Source organism: Zingiber officinale, chromosome 9A, assembly GCF_018446385.1.
Source record: "Zingiber officinale cultivar Zhangliang chromosome 9A, Zo_v1.1, whole genome shotgun sequence".
Taxonomy (NCBI): Eukaryota; Viridiplantae; Streptophyta; class Magnoliopsida; order Zingiberales; family Zingiberaceae; genus Zingiber; species Zingiber officinale.
Window position 1 is genome coordinate 47,902,629 of NC_056002.1, and position 19,709 is coordinate 47,922,337.

The 19,709-nt window shown below is 38.2% G+C and overlaps 1 protein-coding gene across 1 annotated transcript; it reads left to right on the forward strand.

The window, feature by feature from the left end:
- The first annotated feature begins 4,360 nt into the window (after positions 1–4,360).
- Positions 4,361–19,584, forward strand: LOC122021187 (formin-like protein 1). The gene is made up of 4 exons (XM_042579264.1): positions 4,361–5,951; positions 6,049–6,248; positions 8,258–8,502; positions 18,526–19,584. Exons 1-4 carry the CDS (start codon positions 4,567–4,569, stop codon positions 19,321–19,323), a joined length of 2,628 nt encoding a protein of 875 aa, XP_042435198.1. The 5' UTR covers positions 4,361–4,566; the 3' UTR covers positions 19,324–19,584.
- Positions 19,585–19,709: the final 125 nt, after the last annotated feature.

Sequence of the window (19,709 nt, forward strand, 5' to 3'; positions counted from 1 at the left end):
GGATCGATCCGTGGATCGATTCAGATGGCTACTGTATGCGGAACTTAGGTTGGATCGATCCAGTGATCGATCCAGCACGCTACTATGCTCGGGCAATATTCTGGATTGATCGGCTAATCGATCCAGACTGGCCAATCTATCCAGCGATCGATTCCAGTGCTCTCTGTTCGCGGGAGGATTTCCCGATCGATCGAACGATCGATCCCTGAACTTTCTGTTTGCAACAGAATGCGACTGGATCGATAGGCTGATCGATCCAGAAGCTTACTGTTCGCGGAACCAGGCTCCCAATCGATCCGTTGATCAATTGAGGGCCCCCAATCGATCCACTGATCGATTGGGGTTTCTGATTTCACAGCAAAACTCTGATTTCAGCACTGTTTCGTGCCAAACTCAACTACAAGAGTTCTATAACAACTGGAAACATACTAATAACACATAACTAGGATTATGAGCATAAGTTTTAACAATCTAAGCAAGTTTTCTATAATTCCATGCATTTAGATAACTAAATAAGCAAAGAATAACATGATAAGAAACACTAAGTTCTTAAATGTTCTAGTTCTTCCAAGGTCTTTATTCCAGGTTCCATCCACACACATCTTCATCGCATTGACCTCCAGCCTCCGCTAATCCATCTTCCCTTTACCTTTATCTGCAGTATAAGGAAAGAAGTATCTGTAAGCTTTACGCTTAGTAAGAAACCATCTACCTCACAAAACATGCATACGATGCAATTTATGATTTGAAAACATGCTATTTGAAATACATGCTGAACAGGTAAAAGCATAGCATGGCATACAAACAAACTAGTCAGGGCAACAAGTGCTAACATAAGCTATCATATTGTATCAATAGGAAACTAAACTGTACAAAAACTGAACTGAGTTAATTCTAAACTAATGCTAAAGCTGTACTGAATCCACATAACTATTTGTGAAGTTTTGAAAACTATTTTCATAAATAGATTAAAATAATAATCATGCTACTGTTTGGACCCGGCAACTGTACTTGCTATGCGCGCATCTCTAACTAAACCCGGGTTTGCAAGTCCCGAATTTAGTAGGGTTACTAGGTTATCTGAACTTAGGGACGACTATGGGAGCCCAACCCAATGGATATCTAATCTAGTACAGCACCACTGAGAAAGTAAAATACTGAACATAGCTAATTATTGCCTGTCTTGCTCTTTCCAGGTTATCTGGACCAAGAGCTAGGTTGTCTGAACCTAGAGGCGACTGTGGGAGCCCACCCATTGGACATCTAGTCCCATGATAGCTGTAGCAAGACTAAATAAGCTGTGAAAATGCTTTTATTGTATTTATCTAAGCTAATAAAATGCCTACGTTGCATTTTAACTGTGCTATTAATTTAATCGAACACTTGGTATGCGCTAGTTCGCTTCCTTTGTGCCGAAAGTCTACATACTACTAAACTGAAGCATAAAATTCATACGGAAGCTACTTATACTGTAGGTGAGGGGTTTCTTACTTCCTACTCTAATTTTCTTACGATTCTAATCGCTAGATTTTCGGAGAAGATGATCCTTTCGACGATCCTCTCGTGTCTATGCGATCCTCTCGTGTCTATGCGTTCCTCTCGCGGAGGGGAGCGTCCTCGGGTCGGAGTTGTTGCAGGAAGGAGCCCTTATGACCCTAGGGATGAAACCCTAGCCTTTCCTTGGCTTTGGCGTGAAGAGAGGGTGCGGGAGAGAGAGGTTCGGCGGTGAGGGTTTGAGGGAGAAAGAAATCCCGATCCAAATAAAACCTCACTTAATCCCTTCCCTATTTATATTAAGTGGGTAATTCGGCCCAACTCTAACATAAATATAATTGACTCTCTCTTCTCTCAGCACGGCCCTGCTGGGTTCACCTGGTTACCAGAGTTCACTATAAGTCGTAGAACCCAATAGGTCTCGGGTTCAATCCTCTTGCTTAAGCTATTTTACGATTCCATTTATTTTTGCTACCTCCGCTACTCTAAAAATTCTGTAAAAATATCCCAAAATTCTTGAAAAATACTAGGATATTTCAAATAATTATTTTGAGAATTTTCGGGTGTTACAATTGGGCATAGTGAAATTGCAACATCTTTAACAAGAGTTGAAAAGGATGAACTATGTAGGTGAATGAGTGAAGGATGCCATGTGGAAAGAGCTAGGATTCAATGTATCTAAGGGATTAGTGGTCTCTCCAGGATGATTCCATGCACTATAAAAGGGGTAAATCATGGGATATTTATCCTAGCACATCGACCCTTTTCATATGGGAGGTCAGACACCCAATGGCTAGGAATTGACTCCAATACCTATTATAGAAAATACCCATGCAGTTATCAACTACGTTGACCCATAAGGGTGCATCTAAGGGATTTATTAGAGCAAAAAAGATGATATCACTTACCCTAAGCGACCCAATATCATTGACCCCATGGCAAAATACAAACAAGTAAATCACGGGGCACATTTTACCCTAGCACAGTAGGATTTATTGGAGCAAAAAAGATGATATCGCTCACCCCACAACAAGATACAAATAAGAAATCATGGGAGACATTTTACCCTTGCCCTTTGCATAAGGGAGGTCAAACACCCAATGAGATATTTTATACCCATTAGGAATTGACTCCAAAATCTATTGGAGCAAACACGTAAAATACAAGTAACCCATGCAGGTACCAACTACAGTAACCCATAAGGGTGCATCTAAGAGATTTATTAGAGCAAAAAAAGATGATATCGTTCATTCAAAGTGGTCTAGTATCACCGAGCTCACGACAAGATACAAATAAGTAAATTACGGGGGACATTTTGCCCTAATATAGCGGGATTTATTGGAGCAAAAAAGATGATATCGCTCACCCCATAATAGGATACAAACAAATTAAATAAATCATGTTGACCCTTTGTAGGGGAGGTTAAACATCCAATAAAGTATTTTATACCTATTGAGAATTGACCTCAAGATCTATTAGAATAAATATACAGGCACTAACGGCACTAACCGACCAATGAAGACAATATATCTTTCAAACATAGAGTTATGACTTGATGAGAGATGACCTCGTGAGCAAAATAAAGTTGTGATATGTATACTTTTAAGTGAGCAATGGGAGTCAAATAACCTATAATTTGGGCTTAAGGTAATGTAATAAATTTTGTAATGTAATGTAATCTTGATTACATTACTATATTGGTAATGTAATATATGTAATATTTGATTATAAGGATAATTATATTCTTTTGTTTCATGTCGAATATTTTTTATAAGGAATGTAATTTGTATTATTATAAAATGATAAAAATATACTACGATCTCTACCGGAGGTTACTGTCGTACCTCTAACGGAGGCGATGGTTGGCGGTCATTGGCGACGGCGGTGCCCGGAGGTGGTCAGCGTTGGCAGCAACGTAAGGGACCGTCGATGATTGGTTGATGTCGAAAATAAATTAGGGGTATATTTGATATTTAAATTTTTGTTAAACGGTAACTTCATAATGTAATCGAATTACATGATGATTACTTAGTAATTCAAATTATAAAACTTCATTATTTTTTATAATTTAGATTATATTATATTACAATTTTAAAACGATGTCAAATAAAATAATTAATTTTATAATATAATCTTGATTATATTACAAGATGAATTACATCCTATCAAACATAACCATACGTATATCTGTCAATAGGCAAGGGGATGACATAAACTTTAGCTTTTGTTTTTTTTAACACCTGTTTTTTTAACACCTGCGTAGGACTTCTATTATATTGTAAAATTTTAAATATATATATATATATATATATATATATATATATATATATATATATATATATATATATATATATATATATATATATATACATATATATATATATATATATATTAGGTAAAAATCAAAAGGCATCTCATATTAGTATTTTTGTTAAACGGGAACTCTGATGTTAAAATAATTAAAATATTATCCATCCCATCTTTTATATTAAAAATATCCTTATTTCAATTACTTATAGTAATTTTTACCCAAGCTTCTACATTTTGTACTAGTGTTAGAAAGCTATGTGACGGCTTTGGTTAAACTATAAGATTATTTTTAAGATAACAAAAATAAGATTAGAAGTTATTTTTAAAAATTAGAGCATCATTTTCACAATTATAAAACACAGAGTGTCATTTTAATTTTTATTCAAAAATGTATATCTAGAGGATCCCGGCAGCGAGAGATCGCAGTGAGTTAATTCCTTAACAATTTAAAATTGAAAGAGTATTTTAACCATTGAGAAAGTCTAAAAACGACGATAGAGATTCGGTCGGAGATTTGGAAGCTTATGCGAGTTCTCCGAGCCTGCGACGTGCGTTTACCATTTACCCAGGCAAACAACAGCAGTCCCCCTTAGAACTTAGTCGTCCTCCGCCTCCCGTTCACATGGGCCACTCTCGTCTTTTTCCTCTGCCTTTTCTGTCGCACGACATCATCACCATCTTCGTCTCCTTCCTCTCACAACGGTACAAAATCTCACACTCCTCTTTCTTTTCCTTTCTTCATGCAATGCATTGATCCACACAATGCCGTCGCCATTCCACAACCGCAGAGCTCTCCACGTCCCATTCTTCCCCGCGCCGCCTCCTTCTTCCTCCTCGCCCTTCCCCAAATACCCTTCCGCTTCCTCTTCGGCTTCTTCGTCGTCTTCGTCTTCGGCGTCGCAACCGCAGCAGGGCTTCTTCCCGGCCTACCTCGCCCCTCCTCCGCCCGCACTCCCCATCTTCCCCGCTAACCTTTCTTCGCTCATCTTCCCGGCCTCCCACTCCGCCCCGCCCCGCCGGGGCCCGGCCACCCACCTCCTCCTCCTCCCCGCGCTTCTCCTCCCCCTCCTTGTGCTTGCCCTCGCCGCCGCGTTTTTTCTCCGCCGAATCCGCCCAGCGCGAGGCTTTGACGGCCGCTCCGACTCGCTTCGCCTGTTTCAGCCCGACATCGCCCACCCAAAGCCCCCTCCTGCTTCCTCTGAGTTCTTGTATCTCGGCACCCTCGTCGACTCTCGCGGCCACCAAAACCACCCCCACTCCTCTTCCGCCGACGCCGGCCTGCAGGTGGGCCCGTCGGCTCCGCTTTCCAAGACTGGGTCGCCGGAGCTTCGCCCGCTTCCGCCTCTGTCACGACAGATCCCGCAGGGGTACGGGAATGCTGACGGTGGCAGCTCGCCGGCGGAGGAGTTCTACTCGCCGAAGGTGCCTTCGAGCCTCGGGAATACGTCACCTCCGGCCACCGTAGATAAATGCGGATCGGCAATCAGCACTGTGTCCTCGATTTCGGCGACATTGCTTTCACCGTCACCGCCGACGATTCCGTCTCCGCCGTTCGGGTTGAGCCCTTCGAATTCTAGCGGCAGATCGCTCAAGACCATGACTGAGAGGAACTTGGCTTCAGGAGGCGTTGGATTTCTATACCCGCCACTGCCTTCTCCGCCTCCTCTCCGGCCAATGACCCCTTCACCTCCGAAGCGAAAGCGCGCTTCGCTACCTTCTCCATTTACAGACAAGAAAAAGGAATTTGATGGGAAAATAAAGACATTTGATTTCTCTTACCCAAATCCAGTGGAATCGTTATATGATAACGACTTCACTCACAGCCATTTCGCTACTAACGTCCCATCTGCACCGCCGCAACGACAAATTCCGACACCGCCACCGCCGCCTCCACCTCCTCCACCTCCGCAGCCATCTCGACCTTATTGTTTTCGGGATGGTCCTGTCAGGAAACTGAAGGATTTACAGCGACCAGATCTTGTACCGGATAAGAAGGTCAGGAATCCCTCAGCGTTCGAAGAATCATCGAAGAATGCGAAGGATGAGGAGATTCCTCGACCAAAGCTGAAGCCCTTGCTCTGGGACAAGGTCCGAGCAAGCTCGGATCGAACAATGGTGTGGGATCAGCTGCGGTCGAGCTCATTCCAGTATGATTCTGAAACCGATTTCTCTCAATCTATCTCTCTCTTAATATTTTTTTTTGTAAATTTACTCATTTGTTGGGATCATTGTTTGGATTCGTAGAGTGAATGAGGAGATGATCGAGACGCTATTCATCCGCAATGTGACCAGCTCGGCGACGGAGGAGATGAACAAGGGGCGCGTCCTTTTCCCGCTGACTCAAGAGAACAATGTCCTCGATCCTAAGAAGTCTCAGAACATTGCTATTCTTCTTAGGGCTTTGAATGTGACTAAAGAGGAAGTCTGTGAAGCCCTATTAGAAGGTCTGGTCAATTTCTGTTTAAATATCTGGAACCTCCAAACGCTTTCCTTTTTTTACAAGATTATGAAAAATTTCTTATTTGTTTATTTTTGGGTAAAAATCTAAAGGAAGTTTTTTTTTATAAAAAAATGAAAATAATTCTCCAATATATTTCTCATCTAGAATATACCCTTATTTGACATAGCTGTCAGCTACTACACTTGTTTTGAAGTGATTTGATAAGTTAAAGTAATTTTAATTAAGTTTGAATAATTTTGAGCAAGTTGATAAAGAGTATTTTAATAGTAATTTTGATCAAGTTAAACTAAAAAGAAAATATTGAGCCTATTTACTAAAACAATGCTGGAATAAGAGTTTTTTTGGGTGAGAAATATGCTGGGGTGTTATTTTGATATTTGTTTTTTAAAAAAGGAGCGTACTTTTGATGAAAATGATAATAAGGGGTGCCATGTTGACTTTTGCCCTTGCTTTTTACCTTCAAAATCAAACTTTATTAAACTTTTTTTCTTGGACACTAACTGAAGCCAAGGAGTTGAGATAAAGGAAAAGGAAGAAATTACACCAACTGATAAGAATAATAGCCGTCATACGTGATTAGCAACAACAACTACAAATATTCATGGATTAATCAACCTAATAGAGGCATACCTAATGCATTTCTACAATTTTGATATCCTGTACATCCTTATGCGAGTGACTAAGGCTGACATTTGATGTGGGCACTGACGTAGCCAAAATCCAAAATTTTGAATTCCTCTTTCATCTATATATAATAACTTTCTTCTCTCTCCTTTGATTGCATGCAAGGTGGTATTGGTTTATAGAAACCAGCACGAAGGTGGTGATGGTTTGTACAAACTAGCACAAAGATGGTGATGGTTTGTAAAAACCAACAATAAGGTGGGTGCTGGTTTCTACAACCAGCACCAAGACAGCTCCAACATGTTGGTCTTAAGACCAACACCATCACGTTGGAGCTGGTCTTTAAAAACCAACACTTGGTTCGTTAACCAGCACCACTTGGTGCTGGTTTGTTGGTTTGTAAAAATCAGTACAACTTTGGTGCTAGTTTCTAAACTAGACTTTCTAAACTAGCACCAAGGTGGATGGTGCTGGTTTGGTGGTGCCAGCACCACTTTGGTACCGGTTTGTAGGTTTCTATAAACTAGCATTAAGGTGGATGGTGCTTGGTGTTGGTTTGGTGGTGCCAACACTACCTTGGTGTTGGTTTCTAAATCAAAGAAGAAAGAAGAGAGTTGTTGCATGCAGATAAGAGAGCGATTTAAAAAAAAAATAGATTTTGGCTGCGCCAGATCGCCTAAGTCGGATGTCACTCACAACCGCTCATATAAAGGTGTGTAGACTATCATTCTTGTGCATTTCTATAATATTTCAAGCCACAAAGAATTCGGAGATTCAATTGATGCTAAGTACAATTCCTAATGCAACACCTTTCCAAGGCATTTTGTCAATGCATTGAAATAAGGAGGTACATGTTGAAAACTGCTTCCCAAAAAATACTAAATTATTATAAATTTGTGCAAAATATTGGAAATAACCATGTGTAGATATTATTATTGTAAACATTTAAGGTTAAAAATATTACATAATATTACAAACTAAATGTCATGTATTAATTATTGACTTGTAATTAACAAGAAATTAGATGATAAATAAATAATATTATCATTTATATCTTATTCTATGCTATATACATTGAATTATCTTACATATCAGTCTGGTTTCCATATTTATCATATTATATGTTATTTACGTTGGATATATCATACATATCAGTCTGGTTGTCAAACACTAAGTTGTTCCTGATTATGCACTCTATCTTAAAATTCTTGCTCAATTCACTTTGAGATAAAAAAAACTCAAACCCATCCTAACCCATTTAAGATGCTTTTGACAGGAAAATGTTCCTGTCTATCTTGAAGAACATATATATGTGAAATTCCCTTTCTATCTTTTAAGATCAGTTACAAGTTGGTCATTGCTGTACAGGGAATGCAGATAGTTTGGGAACTGAACTGCTGGAGACCTTGTTAAAGATGGCTCCTAACAAAGAAGAAGAACATAAACTGAAAGAATTCAAAGAGGACTCAGTTATTAAGCTTGGTTCAGCAGAAAAGTTTCTCAGAGCAGTGCTTGAAATTCCATTTGCATTTAAGAGGGTTGAGGCCATGCTTTATATTGCCAACTTTGATTCAGAGGTCAATTTTCTCAAGAAATCTTTTGAAACTCTCGAGGTAAATCTTGGACTGTCTGAAGAAGTTATTTTTCCTTATAATTTAAAATTACTGCTCAATATGCTGCATATTTGTGGATCAAGTTGCTAAAATAGATAGCTGTAAGTTTGTTGTTTTTGATTGCCTTAACTTTCTTCTCTAATTGCTCCTTTTTCGGGGTTATGTGCTGCAGTGGCATTGTCTACTTGCAGCTAAATTTTTTATCTAGTGGACCAATCTTTTCAATGACCATCATGTGTTGTGAGGATCTATGAACAAGTTCACTTATAATTGTTCAACTGACTAGTTTATGCTTGTATTGCTCAAACCAGTTGTTAGCCAAACCCTAGCAAAGTTGTGTTTTAACTTCTTTGGAGATTCAATCTTCTACTATCGTAGTACAGATACTATGAATCTTCTTGGTCTTGATCTCTATAAGAGTAGAGGTAGAAGGTTAAGATTTCATCATGAAGTTGAGAGATGCGAATATGATGTTGGAAAGGGGATTAAGAAGTGGATAGGAAGGAGATATAATGCTGAAAAATGCTGAGTTGATGGTTGCACTTCAAAAGGTGATGATACATGAGAACTATTTACATGGAAAGAGAGAAGTGGTCTTTGTGTGGGAGGTGGAGGGGGAAGAGACACATTTAAAGTAGAGGGAATAGTATGTAGGATCATAAAAGCATTAGAGAGGGGGTGGTAAATAACGCGCGTCACCAACTCCTTTTTTTAGAACTTCTTTTTTGGTTTTTTTTTTCAAAAATAGCAACAAAAATAGATAAATACAAAACACAATACGAACATCATTATTTTTATTTGGTTCACAGCTTGTGGCTGTTAGTTCAAGGTCCGTGATCCTTGATCGCTTTTGATTGACAATCCACTATTAGTCTCTTTCTCACAACGAGAAAGAGACTCTTTACAAAAGTCGAGAAATGGTAACACATTTACTGTTCCTTTTCAAGTTTAAGTACAAACAACGATACTAGAAAAATATACTGACAAAATGGTTGCTTTAGATGGGTTCGTTGTCAAAGTAGCACGACATCGTAGTGTCAAAGCTTTAGCATATAATGGAAGTAGAGAGGCGTGAACCACTAATTCTCGAAGCCTCTAAACGCGACTTCTTTTATAGACTTGGATTGGTCTATCGATAAGCCTTATCAGTATACCGATCACCCCAAAAATTGATCCAACCTCCTTCTGCCATGTTCTTCGAGGATAAACTTTTGCCATGTCAGCATCGTGGTCCTTATCGTTGACCTCGCCCTCTGTGTTACGCACCACAAGTGTACGGTTACTTCGTCAGTAATAAAAGAATATCGAATCCACAGGGGCTGGTTATAATCACTAAGGATGTCTCAAAAGCGAATTAGCTAAACAATCGAACAAGAGATTATATGATCTAAGAAATGACTAAGAATTAGAAGTAAAGGTTAAATGCAGAAACTCAGTTTTGTGAAGGTTCCAGGAGTTTTGGTTTCTTTGTGATATTCACTAATGTAATGCAACCTACTAATTCCCTATCCTCAATTGCAATGTATTCGTAAGAAGTCACCGGGTATCTCCTACAGAAAACACTGGTCAAGGACTCTCTTCTAAACCTTAAGCAATCAAAGAGTTATGATTCCTATGAAGTCTATTAGCGGGGCAACCCTGTCACGATGCCCCTCGGTCATACAACATAAAAACGCATCACTAATTAATTCACATTAAGATATAAAATTCAGGACGTCAATCCATCCTACTTCTTTGTAGGTTCTTATTTCACCCCTCAAGGTGATCCCCTAAATGTCCGTTAGCAGGGCAACCCTGTCACGACGCCCCTCGGTCATACAATTTAGAGAATTCCTCTACAAGATTCCACAAGAAATACAAGCAATCAATCAAGAATGGTAATTAGGTACAAAACACAACAATCCATACAAGATTGATTGATATAAAACATAACAACATTATTGAATCAAGAAGATGACAAATCCTTGAATCTTATATCAATTTACATCACAAATACTCTCTCCATCCTAGAACAAAAAGATCTACTCCATAGAATATAAGAAAAGAACCGAAGACAAGAAGATCGTTAACATTCTGATCTCAATCAAGAAGATAGAATAGGAATGCTTATCTCAATACGACGAGTGATCTTCGGAACCAATCCACCGCTCTTGGAGTCGAGTCTTGGACGGAAAACTCTTCTTGAATGCTGGAAACCGCGCCCAAGAATTGATCTCCCCAAAAAGGAGAGCTTCCCCCATTCAAAGAGGAAGAAGCCCTATATATAGAAGAGGGAATTTGGGCGCCACACGACCCAGGACACAACCGTGTGAGATTCACACGACCTTAGCATTCCTCTTCTCGGCCAAGGTCACACGACCGTGTGACCCTCGCACGGTCGTGCCAAGCTTAATCCCTGGCTGGCTTGCACGGCCGTGCAGATCCACACGGCCTAGTCAGTCTTCGTCTCTGGAAGTGTCACACGACCGTGTGGCACACACGGCCATGTCATTCTTTGGCTTTGGAAAGGCTACACGACCGTGTAACCACACACGACCGTGTCATCTCCACACGACCAGGGCATTCCTCTTTGCTGTTGATGTTGCACGACCCTGTCATCACCACACGACCAGGGTATTCCCCTTTGCTGTTGATGCTACACGACCCTGTCATCACCACACGACCAGGGCTATTTCCCTTGGCATGGTCGTGTGGCCCTCATGGCTAGTGTCAACTTCCTTCGTTTTGATTGCAGAATTGATTACGAGCATCAATTCTTCTCCAAATTCGACTCCTGAAAACAGAAAATGCACAAGAGCAGATCTCCGAACAAAGAAGAGTAATTATGCTAAAAGTTAAGCAAGAAGCATGAAAGTGCATAGACAAAGCATATATAAAATATAAGAATGTGCGTCCAAACATGCCAAACAAATGTATAAAATCTACGCACATCACTCTGCCACGTCATCTGGTCAAAGTCTATCTTCTCGCCTTGTCATCTAAATCATTCTTATCATGTGTCATGTTAGCTAGATCATCCTTATCCTATGTCACGTCAGCCATTTCGAGCTATCCAGTCCATAAAGGAGGCCACATCAGCACTCAACTGACACATCATTATTTGATTGACCGAACTAGCCTTTCGGTCTATTGATCCTTTTCGATCTATTGATGAGGCCAATCAGTCTACCGATCCTGCAAAATAGGGTTAACACAAAAATATAATAAACAAGTATAATTAAGTTTGACAGTTGACTAACTGTCCGATCTCGACTTCGGATTCCGAGTGGAATCCTTAGTCGGATCACCTCCTAAGGCTAACCCCATAAGGAGGACTCGTCCTTACTTGTTCTTTCTTTCGGAAGAACCACTGCACTCTAGGAGCTTACCTCAACTTACGGTTGGTCAAACCCTTGGTCCTTTAGACCCGTTTGGGTTTCATTTGCTCAGCATTTGATCCCTTGACTCCTAACTTGACCTCCGGTCCTCACTAACCCATCAAGTCCTTCTTGCTAGATGTTCAGTCCATTGAACCATCTAGACTTAGCGGATTGGTGTCCCTAATCTGCTAAGGCTTCCTTGCCTAGATCCAGTCTAACTTACCTACTAAGGCTTTTCTTATCTAGTATCCGATCAACTTGACCAACTAGGACTTTCATGGTTGAGCTACTTACACACTTGATTACACTTGTTAGATCACAATTAAGCTTAACATTTTTTTTAAGCTGGCACTATGTATTCAGCTTACGCCGACTAATCTTGGGAGTGACCGACCTAGTTTCCACCGGTCACCAATTATCTTTGCCAAATCTAGTTTTGATTATCTGGTACTCCCTGCACCAACATAGTAGTGATCTAGGAGAACAATCCACAAAATGAGGCAGCTTGTGGCTAGAGCTGTCAGACGGGTCAACCCGTGGCGGGGCGGGTCGGCCCGTGGCGGGCTAACCATTTGGTGGGGCGGGGAGGGCCAACCCGCCAACTTGGCGGGTTGGGAAATTTCCAACCCAACCCGCGGGTTTGGCGGGTTGCGGGTTTGGCGGGCCAACCCGCGGGCCCATCAAAAAATTTAAAAAAAATTAAAAAATATTTCATATCTTCAACATTTTATTTCAAAAAAGTTTTCTACAATTAAATGTATACATAAACATGTATTTTAAATATAAATGAACACAAATGAGTACTTATGTTGGATGAAAAGTACTATTTTTATTTCAAAATTATAACAAAGAAAGATAATAAATTGGCCTAAAACTTAACTTACATGTGTTTTTCAACCCGCGGGCCAACCCAAGCCCGAGCAGGTCGACCCGCGCGGGTCGCGGGCCTAGGCGAGTCGGCCCACGCTTAAATTGTTTGGCGGGGTGGGCCAACCCGACGGGCCCAACCCAAATTGACTGCTCTACTTGTGGCAACACAAGCAATGAAGGAAATTGAAAGAATTATTATTTTTATAATGAGAAGAAAGATGTGAATCTATATATTTTTGGTTTTGGGTATTGGGGGAGGGGGAAAAGATGATTTTAGGGATGTTCTTTTGGTTAAAGAATTTAATTAATTTTTTACATATGTTGTAAATGGATAAACCTCAACTTAGAAACCCTAAACCTAAATATTAGTATGCAACTTAACTCACTATGGTTATAATTTTATTAATCTAACACTTTTAAATCTCCCTTTATGTTGGAACATAGGCAGTGTATAAATTGTATAAGTTTAATTTGTTGTTTGAGTAAGCAAGTGTCGCAACTAGAAGATAAAGTTATGCATATAGAGAGTTTGGATTGATTCTCACACAAAGCGTGATATCTCTATATCGCATTCAATGTCCAAGGTTGCCTTCATGTGTGAATCCAAAGATGAATTGTTATTTCATATAGGAGAGTGGTTGGGTACCATGAACAAGGAAGAAAATGATAATAAGAGAAGACGATGAACAAGGTAGAAAATGATGATAGATGACTTGGGTCAAAGAAGGTTGCTAGTGATGATAGTGATAAGAGACATCCCTTTATAGATTAATGGGGTGCACTAGAGGAGGAGGTGAATAACATTTTTTGAAAATATATTAATTAAATCAAAGTAAACAAGCAGTGGAAATAAAGTAAATAGAAATATAAACTAGATGACACAAGTGATTTAATGTGGTTCAGAACCCAAGGTTTCCTACTCCATGATCCTAGTGATCCTTTAGGTGGATCGCCCTCGAAAATACCACTGTCTTTCTCCTTTTTGAAGTAAACTTCAGAGGTGGAGAAACCTTGTTATAATTAAGTATTTGATACAAGAAATGATAGATAAATATAAGCTCAAATGATCAAATACAAAAACAAGAAGGCAAGCATAAAATAGATATACCAAAGAGATATAACGTTGCATTTTGAGAGCTTCTAGATGAGCACAATGAGCCTCTGAGCACTTGTATTGAGCGAAGATAAGTAGATATGAGTTAATTGAAATGTCACTGTTGCCATCTATATATATGGACAATTTTCTACGGACTGGCGTTACGGACTTACACTGCGAACCTTAGATGTAGCGTTTGTTTTTATTTTTTTTTTTGGCTTACAGTTATGTCATTTAGAGTTTAGGAGTTGGGTTATAGTATTAAGCACGAAAAAGCGTTCATTTTTAAATTTTTTTTTTGGCTTGTAGTTGTTGGTACTCCAAGGTTGTTTTGATGTGATCAAACAAGTTAGGTTAGGTCCTGTTGTGTTTAATTCTGTGTCTAAGTGTGCAGGAACTTAGGAACACAGGATGTCGAGCAAAAGACGTAGCTAGCGAGAAGGACGGCACGGGAGAGAGCCAACGGGCATTAGGACCTCATCGTTTAGAAGAAATTATAGATGTGGATAAAGATTTAACAATCTTTTCTAGCGAATAATTAAATACTTTAAATACTTTAAATCCCAAGAAATTAAATTCTTCATTTTTCTACTTCTATCTATAGACATCACAGACAAGAAGCTTTTCATCTTCCTGACGGAGGAGTTGTTAAACTCGGTTTAATGACTGAAGAGGCTGCTAAAGCACTCTATATGTGAAAACACAATTATATCCATTTGGGATTAATTGTTTTTAGCCTACGAGGACTTACACGAGCCAAATTAGGAGGAAAAGTATTACTTGTCTTACATGATACTCGGTTCTCTGATACGGAAAAAACTATTATAGGACTAATTAAAGTAGATATGAATGCTAACTTAGGCATTACTTATGTCTAATTTTAATATGACGATTAGAGACTTTGTCAAACACATCCAAATCCATATTTAAGCTAAAGGATATGGGTAATTCCAAGGAGATAATCTGCAACTTAATATAGTGTTTTTGGGTAAAGCCATAAATCATATGCACAACCACTTTAAAGTATTTGTCACAGATATGATAAAAGCTTTAACAACAAAAGGAATACATTTTCTAAAACTAGAGAATATAATTCTGAACTTTTAGCTGGAATGGAATGGAATATTAATCTACAAAATGCAGACACTACATTACAACCAACTTCGTCACTCATATATAAAGATACAAATAATCAACTTTCTGTGAGATTCTCTAGATATCAACCAACGACTCTAACACCTGAAATAGAAATAGAAGAACAGTCGGCTACTCAACTTAACTTAATGCTTCAAACCATAGATAGTATGCAAACTCTTCGACTGTTGGCTTATAAACATTTACAACTCACCAAGAACTTACCCAATAATGTAAATCTTATGAATCATTAGCCACTTCTAAGCCATATGAAGTAAGGCTACTAGAGAGTACAATGAAAACTATGGACTATGGTCAAGAACATCCACCTAGGACTAGAATATTACTATATACTAATAATAATCCCCTAGTTAGAACCATAGGAAAACAAAGACCACCAGAAATGACTTTCTTTGGTAAAGATGTAGTTTTACTTAATATCACGGAATGTGATCCCAGTTATATGATACGTACTTAGAACAATGGATAGTTTCAGTAAACGAGACTATCAGGCTAAATATGAAATGGACATAGAAACTGGAGAGGCTATGATCAGAGTTGGTGAAAATTACTTAGGAGACGTAGCCAGAGCAGCCTGGGAAGATTTTGAACTTTATTTTCCCGAGGAAGTCACTAGGATTGCGTCACAAGACAATAATATACTAAATTTCTACTATGCCATACATAAATTGTTTACGGCCAGGGACACTAATACTGGTCTAGACATTAAGCAAAAAGAAGTCATGCGAGACTTAGAACAACTCCAATTATTTAATTGGAATTACATTAAACCTTTCTGTAATGACTTTTTAGCTCTTACAGCAATCTCAGGAAATTATTGTAATTCAACTTTAGGAGAAAGATTTTTTAATAAACTACCAGAGGAGTTAGGAAAAGAAATACATAAAACTTGAACAGATTTACAAGTACCACCATTGTATGACAACATAGGAATACGAATTCAACACATACAACGCTTAAAACCTAATGCACTTACATCCAAATTCAAAAGCAACTTAAAAATCAGCACTATGGTTTTTATAGTCAAATTTATACCCCTCAACAATATGAAAGTTAACAAAACCAGATCAGACATAGTAAACGACGACAGGTATTACCTGTGCCAAAACCCAAGTTTACACCCAAAAAGACTTATTATCTTAGAAAAAGCAAAGAACGGAAACCATATCTCAATAAAGAAAAATATGTTAGGAGATTTAAATCAAAGAAAACTTATACTAACACTATTACTTGTTTTGCTTGCCATGAACATGGACACCTTTCCTCTGCTTGTCCTAAAAGAAAAAACTTATTTAGTCATGAAGCTGAAGTTGTGGGCAATACAAACTTTGATCTAATCGACGTACAATCAGATCTTTCTGATACTTCTTCAATTTATTTAATTCTTTCTATACTTGATCTCAAAGAATTACCTCCAGAGGTTCGAAAAGACTATTCTTTGATCAATTCCTTCCTAGACCCACATAATGACGACTCTATATGAAACCATTTTTTTTTTACCTTTTCCATTTCTGTGATCTAATGGATACACTTGTTTTTTTTTGGATACACTTGTTTTCTTTTTTTTTTGTGTGTGTAGATATTTTTTTTATTAAGGAATGAGCGATTTGTCCATTAATATAAAAATTAGTAGTTTCATCATTTCATGAAACTATTCATTTTTTATAGTGTGATCATTTCAAAAGGCGAAGAGGACTGAGAGGGCTTCAATTAGCAGCAAGGAAGAGCTTGATGAGGAGGGAAGAGTGTTAATGCAATGATAAAGATGACCATGAGGTGGATACCGGAAGCAAAGGAGACCACTGATATTGGAGAATACAATCATCAAAGGAGAGGAAATGGACAGTTTTAGATTTTTTTTCAATGAATTGAAATCTATCCTAGGGTAGTAGAAATGGTAGCTGGGAATAAATTGGGCATCCCTTTCATAATTTTTATAGGAGGGGCACCTCCTTGATGAACATAAAAATAAGGTGCACCGTTATAACTTTTTCCCTAGATTAAATTTTAAGTTTAACTTATGGAGAAGAAATTAAGAAACTAATGTTTTTTTGGGTAAATAGTAAAACCAAATGTAAGAAATGTAGTTTCAATAATAAAAAGTAATAGACAAATGACTAAATGGATAGAGTTGAAATTCCTACAAGTAAGATTTGTTTTATCTCATAGATCCATTATTTTACAAAGATATATTGATGAAAGTAACATCAATAGGATAAAGAATAGGTAGTTAAAAATAGGAAGTAGCTTGTGTAATTTTATGTGATTGTTGTATGCTCAACAGGTTAAATGGAAAAGTTTATAGGACTATGATGCAAGCTGCAATACTTTGATTGGAATGTTGGGTCATTAGGAAGCAATTTATGACAGAATATTAAAATAAATGTGTGGGAGCTGTGAAAAAGGATAATATATATATGTATAAATACAACAACAGCCAAACTTTTATCCCACTAAGTGGAATCAACTATATGGATCTTCTTATATTATTGGGTTTGATCCCTTTATATATAATTCCAGAGAAATTAGTTGTACATTTTAAAAAAATAATAAAATCATTGAGACAGGATGGATATATTCAAAGTTGACCAGTGAATTCCATAGTTGGAAGAGTGAAATTCATTATAATGGAAACTATATGGGGTAGCTGGAGAAAAAATATTAGTTAAATTGATTAATTAATTTGAATATTACTAATGATATAGCCTTGAAAGGGATAAAATTTGTGCAGTTGACTCCGCATATTTTGGGCGAAACATAGTGTGGCAATGCAGGTAATGTGTGCTCAACAACTTGTTCATAAACATTGAATAGAAATAAAATCCTGTTTAGGAGAACTTCAGATTTTCAAAACTACATTTTTAGTACCTAACTGATTCTAGTGTAATCTCAAGAAATTTAACCAAGAAATATTGAAATGTATTAAATTCTTTGTAATTTGTTGAGATGAATAGGAAAGGCTTCTCTACTTAACAAATATTTGTATTAGCCTTTCTTGGAAGGGACAATTCCTTGTGCTACAATTTAGATTGTATTTCAAGCTTCATTCAACTGTTGAGATTTAGATGATGTTGAAAGGCAAGTGATTGATTTTATAGAAGAATTGAATCAATAGAGTGGAAAGTGTAAGGTTTTAAGCGAGACTGAAAACAATATTGGTCAATGTAAACAATGATTTGTTTAATTTGGATATCGCTAATTATAGCATTGTACCGAGCCCAACGGAGGAATTTGATTGATGTAGCTGACCTGAATAGTTCAGATAAGAACAATTTGATGATGATGATTCAATTGTTGATGTGTTTGATTTTCCCTTATGCTTGGAGGCTATGTCCCATATGTAGTTTATCCTTTCTCTTAATTATTTTGATGAATGAAACTAGTGATATGTTGTTACCTGCACTATCAGTTTATCTTGTTTTGGTTTTTGGTTCTCAGAAGTTTCAACCTAAATGTTGGGATTAGGTAATTCGATTGAAGGTGTTGATTATTTCCTTGGATTTGCTAACTAGACCTTACACTCACTTGTTGACTAAATTCCAGGCTGCTTGTGAAGAGCTGAGGAGCAGCAGACTGTTTCTCAAGCTTCTAGAGGCTGTCCTAAAAACTGGGAACCGCATGAATGTTGGTACAAATCGTGGTGATGCACATGCCTTCAAGCTTGACACACTGCTCAAATTAGTGGATATCAAAGGCACTGATGGAAAGACTACACTCCTACACTTTGTTGTGCAAGAAATCATGAGAGCCGAATGCTCTCGCCTTTGTGGCACCAAAAGCCTCACTGCCAAAATCCAGACTCTTCAATCTGACCATGAATGTGCCAAGCTTGGCCTCCAAGTTGTTGCTGGCTTGGGAGGCGAGCTCAGCAATGTGAAGAAAGCAGCTGCCATGGACTCTGATGTGCTCAGTGGTTATGTCGCAAAACTTGCTGGCGGAATTGGAAAGATCACTGACGTCCTAAGATTGAACGAAGCATCAGCCCAATCTGGACAACACCGTAGGTTCAACGATGCCATGACTGACTTCCTAAACAAGACTGAGAATGAGATCATAAAGCTGCAAGATCAAGAGAGCATGGCGCTGTCCCTTGTCAGGGAATTGACTGAGTACTTCCATGGAGACTCAGCCAAAGAAGAAGCTCATCCTTTTAGAATTTTCATGGTAGTTAGAGATTTCCTTGTCATTCTCGATCAAGTATGCAAAGAGGTTGGAAGGATCAATGACCACGGCCTCATCAACTCAACAAGGCAGCATTCTGTGCCAATCCACTCAAACCTACCTCCAGTGTTCCCAAGGTTCCATGCTTTGAGACAAGAAAGTTCTGATGAAGAGGTGTAATTGACATATTGTATCAGTCTAGTGCTCATGGCTGCTGCCCTTCCTGCCAATCATCAACCTTTCAGTGCAGCCAGGTAATATAAAACTTTTGTAGTAGTACAATGTTTTACGTAACAGATTTTTGTGGATAATTAAGGCTATATATAATTAATTATACACGAAATCTAGATGATAGAAAATGACTGTGTTTATCCTTAAGTAACTCTATTACTCATTCTGCTTTCTATTCCATAAATATGATATGGCTGTGTTTATCCTAAAGTAATCTCTCTAAAATGCCTTTTTGTTTGCATGCAATTTTGAATCAAATATGTTCTTTAAGGAATGCTTGAAGGAACAATGATGGATTGCCAATTGTCATCTCAATTTTGGCATTTGTCTTTAGG